The 7,975-nt window shown below is 44.9% G+C and overlaps 2 protein-coding genes across 2 annotated transcripts; both read right to left on the minus strand.

The window, feature by feature from the left end:
* Positions 1-769: 769 nt before the first annotated feature.
* On the minus strand, positions 770-1,711 carry LOC119231338 (olfactory receptor 1J4-like). Its single transcript, XM_037493122.1, has one exon. It carries the CDS (start codon positions 1,709-1,711, stop codon positions 770-772), a length of 942 nt encoding a protein of 313 aa, XP_037349019.1.
* Positions 1,712-4,621: 2,910 nt separating this feature from the next.
* Positions 4,622-5,368, minus strand: LOC119231370 (olfactory receptor 1J4-like; the record flags this gene model as incomplete). Its single annotated transcript, XM_037493144.1, has 1 exon — positions 4,622-5,368. A coding segment is annotated over one exon (747 nt), but the record flags the coding sequence as incomplete, so codon positions are not given.
* Between the last annotated feature and the right edge of the window lie 2,607 nt (positions 5,369-7,975).

Below are 7,975 nucleotides of genomic sequence, written 5' to 3' on the forward strand. Positions count from 1 at the left end.
GCAGATACTAGGCGGTTTTACTCATCTCTGGAATATAGAAACCAAAAAGCATTAACTGGTAAAATACAGCCAAAAAAAAAATCTTTGAACTAAGGGACAATAGTTAACTCATAATGAGAGAGACCAAGGGGATGGAGGTGTGAAAGGGTGGAGGGGCTATGGCAAATATGGGTGGTTTGGTGGATGGTGGTGGAATATGGGCACATGTGGAGGGGTAAAATTATATATGACAATTATGTAATATTTTTAAATTAAAAATGGCTCTATCACAGTATTTCCCAATTCCATAGTGCACATATGCCCATTATAGCGGACTAAAATCTACCACCATGTCATTGTAGAGTTGGGAAAAGCTGTAAATCATCAACTTGAAGATGAGGCAAGCAGCTCAACCCCTCACCACATAACATAAGTCCACTGGGAGCAGATCAAAAAGCTAGATCTGTGTCTTCATAACATAACAGACAAAATACATATCAGACACTGACATATCTCAAGTGGAAGGCAACCCACATTTGCAATTGTGTGAAATATTTTTATAAGATTTTGCACATAACTTGTCAGAGATAAAAAAAAGCAGAATAAAGTAATGAGGATAAAGAATATTTAACAAACCAAGTTACCAAATTTGACCAAGTCGATGCATTAACATCATTGACAGGAGAAGGCATGTTCTTTCCAAGTTACATGGAGTTATCAACCCTCTCACACAATCTTAGGAGATACATCTCATGGTGTTCATGACTAAAATCAGATGATTTACAGGTCGTCATTTGAAGGTGATCTTATTGAGAAAAGTCTCTAAGGCCTGTTTTATATCTCTATTCCTCAGGCTGTAGATGAAGGGGTTCAGCATGGGGGTGACGACCATGTACATCACAGAGGCGATCATGTTTTTGTCTCTGGAGGTGGATGATGAGGAGAAGTAAACTCCTGCAGCTGTCCCATAGTATAAAGACACAACAAGAAGGTGGGAGCCACAGGTAGAAAAGGCTTTAAAGATACTTTTAGTGGAGGGGACCTGCAGGACAGTCTTCCCTATACGGACATAGGAGCCCAGAATGCCACCCAAAGATAGGGAAAAGACCACTCCTCCCTCAGTGAAGATGACAAACTCATTGAGGGACACGTCTGAGCAGCCCATCTTCAGGAGTGCAGGGAGGTCACAGAAGAAGTTGGGGATGGTATTGTCAGCACAGAAGGACACTTGGATCAAGAGCAGGGTGTGCAATAGAGCGTGGATAAGGGAAAAGAACCAGCACACAGCTACTAAGGAGACACACAGCTCCTGCCTCATGATGGTGGTGTAGTGGAGGGGCTGACAGATGGCCACGTACCTGTCATAGGCCATCACTGCAAGAAGAAAACTGTCAAGACCGGCAAAGAACATAAAGAAATACACCTGGGAAATACATCCCCTATAGGAGATGGACAGCTTCTGAGTGTGCATGTTCGTGAGCATCTTTGGGACAGTGACAGATGAGAAGGAGACATCAGCGAAGGCCAAGTGGCTGAGGAAGAAGTACATGGGGGTGTGGAGGCGGGAGTCCAGCCTGATGAGCAGGATGATGAGTAGGTTCCCCAGCACCGTGGTCAGATACATGCCCAGGGACAGGGCGAAGAACAGGCTCCGCTGCTCTGGACGCATGGGGAGCCCCAGGAGGAGGAACTCGGACACGCTGCTCTGGTTCTCCCACCTCATGCTGCTCATGTCTCTGCCGGGGATGAAGGAAAGAAGGAGAGGTAGGAAGTCTAGAATTATCTGCAATGACTTGGCAAGATTCTTTTTACACGAAGGCATGATTTTTAAAGCATGATCTGTTTATTGCTCACATCTGTGGATGTGTGGCTCCTTCTGTCACAGCAGGCTCTGAGGGTACTAAGACCTCACGATACCCTACAAAGCTTTCCTTCCGCAGAACCAGAGGACATTTTTCTCTATTCACAAACATGTGTTGAACAACTGCCTTGGTCCAGGCCCCGCACAAAGCACTGAGTCCATAACAGCAAGCAGGAAATGCAGCCTCTGCTTTCAAGGAGTTTCCATTTTTCTATCATTGCCAAGGTCACATGACAGAAACTGGCACGCATGGCAAAGTTATGAGCTGGGCAGCAGGAGAGAATCCATAACTTCCTCTTAAAGAGACCTGAAACTCTCTAAATGGAAAAGAATACCTGGTGATTTCTCACAAGCTAGAGTGAAATTGGCAGGATGCAACTGATCAGAGATATTGCTATTCCCTGTCAACAAAAGTCCATTCAGGATCTTAAACTCTAATAAAAATGTCCAATCTTTGTCTGTAACCTATAGCATGCCAGGCCCTATCCTAAGGTTTCATATGTGCTTTCTACTAAATCCTAGGCATCGCCCTAATAAAGCAATAGTGTAAATCATATTTTTTAACAATGAGGAACAAAATATACATTAGCTACATGTGCAAAGATACATCAATAATCAGCAAAAAATAGGCCAAATCAGAATATATCTCTATGGACAGAATCCACCATTAAACTCTGCAAACATCTCACTTCCCCAGTAGACAGAATAAATATAAATACAATATAAATCTAGAGATTATATGATATATAAGGTAATTATACCCTTCATTTCATAGATGGGAAAACAATCCGGACAAAGATATAAAGGTCAACGAGGTCTCTAAGTTCTCTGATGGTGGATTCCAGACTCCCCCTTCCTTTTGCAGTTAGATTGGAGTTACGATTAGACACACACACACACACACACACACACACACTGAAGAGGGATCCTTACTGAATCAATCAAGCAGGGAGCAGGACAGCGAGACCTACTCAGGGACCATGAACTTGCTGAGGGCTCTGCTTATCTTGGTTCACGGCCACCAACTGGACAGTGTCTGGCGCCGCATGTGGAGGCCTGGCTGCCCACTCTGGTTCTCCCTGAGAACAGAGGAAAGGTTCTTGGCCTCACTGAGAACCAGAGAAAACAAGCAGGGACCAACTGGACCAAATGGGACCTTGACTGGGGCAGGGCTTGTGAGGAAGGTTCTGGGTCCCGAGCCCTGGATGGATCAGGCCGTGTGCTGCAGTGTGTGAGGGGTGTGCAGGGGCCCCCATTCTTAGGCTTCTACTCCCCCTGCCCCAGATAGCAGCGAAGTGGGGGTCTCCATCACACTGGCACTGGTTTGGGGAAAGAGAATAAAAATCCTCCTCTCTTCTGAGCACCCATCATGAGAAAGACAAGGACCTGGGTAGTCTGTTTGCATTGTCCCATTACTTCTCAGGATAGCACTGTATGTGGGAGTAGTTACCCTCTTTTTCCAGACGGGATCTGAATGTCAGAGAGCAAACCTAAGGGCTAGATGAGGACTGCACCACAATGGACATGCTGCAGGCACTGTGGTCCCATCCGTCAGTATGTGACACTTGCCCAATGGGAGACCTGAGTGACCTGAGTGGTCAATGCAGAGCATGACCACTGTGAATGGCCACTAGAGGGTCAGTGAAGAATGCACGTGAGCCCCATGCCATCGACACTGCCCCACAGAAACACTGCTGATAATGGAAACATCAAAACACAACCACACACACTAAACCTTGGAGTGACATGCATATGTCAGTTTTGTCATAAACAAAAAGCCACATCACACCTACTACTTGACTCTGTAACATTTTCAGATCCTTCCCCTGCTGCTCAGGGATAAAGGCAGGATCCCTGCTCCAGGGTGGGGAGCACATCTTCTTTCTTTACCCTCTGCAGTCTCTTTCCTTACCTGTGCTGAGTAGCCAGAGATGAACATGTGGGAGTCATGCAGCAGGGAGGGCAGGTGTTTGAGATCAAAGGACTGGTTAAGAGACTGCAGGTGACACCCAGCAGTGGTGCCCACTTGCCTATTGGGGACCCAGTAGGTGCTTGAGCTCTGGGACGAAGAGAGGAAAAGAATCACCTCGTGTCATTTACCCCTCTCTGTCTCTTGTCTCTCTGTGTCTCTTCCTATTGTCTTTTCAATCTCCGTCTCTCAGTCTATGTATGTATAAATATGTATGTACATACAAAATTCTGGCAGGAGACATATTTGTATCTACATTACAAGCAAAGACCCATAAAGAATCCATAGGAAGAAATATATTTTTTTTTCTCTTAGAATTTACAGCACAGTCTGACCTGCCATTTTTGCTACGTCAATGACCTTCTAACACAGTGTTTGTGTCCTCAGCTTCTGTATTGGACACCAGGCAAAAAGCATGAGGCAAATCTCTGTGAGTCTATGATCTCCTGACTTTTTGTGTCTGCCCTTGAACTTCAAAATAATAGCCAGGAAGATGCCATTTTATAAACCATGAGAGGACAAAGAAATAGTCCCTAAACTCTTGGTGAAAAAAATGCCAGTAGTTAATTGCTGCAGTTCCTATCAGACCTTGGGGAGGAGCCTGTGCAGAGGCCAAAGAGACCAAACTGGGGAACCACCTGGGAGGGTGTCTTGGGTACAGGGACACTCTGGGTTGCCCAGAGATCCAGTTGGGAAGCAGAATCTTCTAACCCCCATCTTCTAAGAGTTACATGGAGTTATCAACCCTCTCAGATAATCTTAGGAGATATATCTCATGGTGTTCATGATAAAATCAGATGATTTACAGGTTGTCACTTGTAGCTAATCTTATTGAGAAAAGTCTCTAAGGCCTGTTTTATATTTCTATTCCTCAGGCTGTAGATGAAGGGGTTCAGCATGGGGGTGACGACCATGTACATCACAGAGGCGATCATGTCTTTGTCTCTGGAGGTGGATGATGAGGAGAAGTAAACTCCTGCAGTGGTCCCATAGTATAAAGACACAACAAGAAGGTGAGAGCCACAGGTAGAGAAAGCTTTGAAGAGACTTTTGGTGGAAGGGACCCTCAGGACAGTGGTCCCTATATGGACATAGGAGCCCAGGATGCCACCCAAACAAAGGGAAAAGACCACTCCTCCCTCAGTGAAGATGACCAACTCACTGAGGGACACCTCTGAGCAGCCCATCTTCAGGAGTGCAGGGAGGTCACAGAAGAAGTGGGGGATGGTATTGTCACCACAGAAGGACACTTGGATCAAGAGCAGAGTGTGCAACAGAGAGTGGATAAAGGAAAAGAACCAGGATGCAGCAACTAAGGAGACACACAGCTCCTGCCTCATGATGGTGGTGTAGTGGCGGGGCTGACAGATGGCCATCACTGCAAGAAGGAAACTATCAAGACAAGCAAAGAACAAAAGGAAATACACCTGGGAAATACATCCCCTATAGGAGATGGATACTTGCTGAGTGTGCATGTTTGTGAGCATCTTAGGGACAGTGACAGATGGGAAAGAGACATCAACGAAGGCCAAGTGGCTGAGGAAGAAGTACATGGGGGTGTGGAGGCACGAGTCCAGCCTGATGAGAAGGATGATGAGCAGGTTCCCCAGCACCGTGGTCAGGTACATGCCCAGGAACAGGGATGGATGGGGAGCCCCAGGAGGAGGAAGTCGGACACGCTGCTCTGGTTCTCCCAACTCATGCTGCTTTACTGTCTTCTGGGGTAGAGGGAAGTAGGAGATGTCAGGATCTTAGAAACAGTGACACAGCAGTGATAGATGGTCACATAGCATGTGAGTGACAGTGTCTGTGCCGACACACCTCGATGCTCTCACCTGCTCTCACCTGCTGGGGCCTCTTCCAGCCTGGACACTGATGCTGTCGTGGACAAATATGTGACCCAAAGCCTCTCAATGCTAATTAGGGTTAGTGTATCTTTTTTAACAAGTGTTAAAAAGTGTTCTTAGCTTCTGTTGTGGACACCAGGCAAAAAGTATGAAGCAAATCTCTGAGTCTATGACCTCCTGACTTTTCTGTGTCGGTCCTTGAACGTCAGAGCAATAGCCAGGAGGATGCCATTTTGGTGCCGGCCATGCTACTCATGCCGTCTGACAAAGGTCCGGGCATGGGGAAGATTTCTGAAAAGTCAGAAAACTCCATAGCTGGCTCCTGCTGCTTCCTTTCATTTGTTTGTGGCAGTTATTGAAACCCTGGAAATTTTCTATAAGCTTAGAATATCACAATGAGTGTTGGCTTCAATGCCAGTTTCGGTAATGCACACCTCAGTCGTTTGAAAAAATGTACCTTCCAACATGATTGATAATGAAATGGTTTCCAATAATTCTCCATGTCCTCCAATTTGTAACAAACCACACTTAATAGAACTGAGCCCGGTAAAAGTTCCCTCTAGAGAAGGCCCTGAGGCGCCCTGGGAGGTGAAATGGTCCGCGAAAAACACACCACATGCTGTTCTCATGGCACCGGGACCCCTTGGTTCTATATAGAAAAGAGAAGGCCGCCCTCAATTTTACAATGCCCGCTTAGCCTTGTTTCAGTTACCTAGCTTGACTGCTTGGATCACATTGTGTGTCGCACTTGTTTCTACTTTCTGAATAACATATATCACCGAGGAAAATATGTAGCCATGTAAATGTAACCAAGCAACCAAGTTAATCATATACTGGGAAAATTAGAAAAAGGACTGTGCACTGTTAATGATCATTAATAATTTCTGAAACAATGGAAAAGTGAAATCACATGATTGCATGATGTAATGATCACATAAAGAATTTCTGATGTATAAATAAAGGCCCGCTGAGACCCTCAGCAGGAGATACTTGCACCAGAGATAATGTCTGTGTCTACCTCACTCCACTTCCCCTCAGACCCCCAAGTTTTCGCCAACATCATCCTCTCCTTTCAGGGACTCCTGACATGACACTCTGCTGGAGCGGGTCTCCAGCACCATTTTATAAACTACGAAAGGACAAAGAAATGGTCCCTAAACTCTTGGTGAAAATATGCCAGCAATTAATTGCCTGTAATTCCTATCAGGCCTTGGAGAGAAGCTTGTGCAAGGCCAAAGAGACTAAGCTGGGAACTACCTGGAATGGTGTCTTGGGTACAGGGACACTCTGGGTTGCCCATAGATCCAGTTGGGAAGCAGGATGACTTAGTCATCTTCCAATACCCATGTAGCCAATGCCCTGGTCAGAGAGCACGGGATGCCGGCTCTGCCTGTCATTCATTGTTGGCTCTGAACACGTAACTTCTCTCAACTTGCTTCAACCTTGTTTCATGTAAAGTGCAGATAATCAGTGTACCATCAGTATGAAGTTTTTATTAAAGTTATATTAGAACGCTCCTGCTAATGCACGTAAGAGCACCATGTCAGCTCTTATTACGTATATTCCAAGAAAGAAGTAAATATATGATCATTGATGTTGATATAGTATTGATATGAATGAATGACTCACTTAGTTGATTTATAATTTGAAAGGTCAGTTGCAGTTCCATATGCAAACAATAGGTTAGAAGAGATAAAAATGAAGAAAATCATCCCATTCACAATTACACAGAAAGAATAGAATACCTGGGAGTAAACTCAACAAAGGAGGGGAAGGATCCATGCAGTGAAAACTATAAGACGTTATTAAAAGAATTATGGATTGGGGCACAGCAGACCTCTCCTGTCTCACCTGTTGCTACTCTTAATAGTGTGGTTCAATAAATCTGCCTGTTCTGTTTTCCACATTGTCACTGATGAATTCTTTCACCCTTGTGCCTTGGGCCTACGCATGATTGTCCCCTACTCAAAAAAAAAATAAATAAATAAATATGGATTGGAAGAATCAACATACCAACACAGACATACTACCCAAGGAAATACATATATTCAATACAATCCTGGTGGAACGTCATAAACTGAAAGGCAGATATGGGTGGTTTTACTTATCTGCGAAATATAAATAAGCAAACAGCATAAACTGGTAACATACAGCAAAAAAACATCTTGAACTATGGGTGAAAATCATTTGTTATCAGAGAGAACAGGGGAGTGGGAGCAATGAGTGGAGGAGGGAGGCCAGGGCATTGGCACGGGTGGTGGGTGGATGGTGGTGCAATATGGGCACCTGTGGAAGAGTAAAAATATATAGAAACAATTT

This window comes from Talpa occidentalis, unplaced genomic scaffold, assembly GCF_014898055.3.
Source record: "Talpa occidentalis isolate TD23 unplaced genomic scaffold, MPIMG_talOcc4v2.1 talOcc4.7, whole genome shotgun sequence".
Classification (NCBI taxonomy): domain Eukaryota; kingdom Metazoa; phylum Chordata; class Mammalia; order Eulipotyphla; family Talpidae; genus Talpa; species Talpa occidentalis.

Bases quoted from the DNA above. Each gene is read 5' to 3' on its own strand.
- LOC119231338 (XM_037493122.1), bottom strand. From the start codon at position 1,711: ATGAGCAGCATGAGGTGGGAGAACCAGAGCAGCGTGTCCGAGTTCCTC.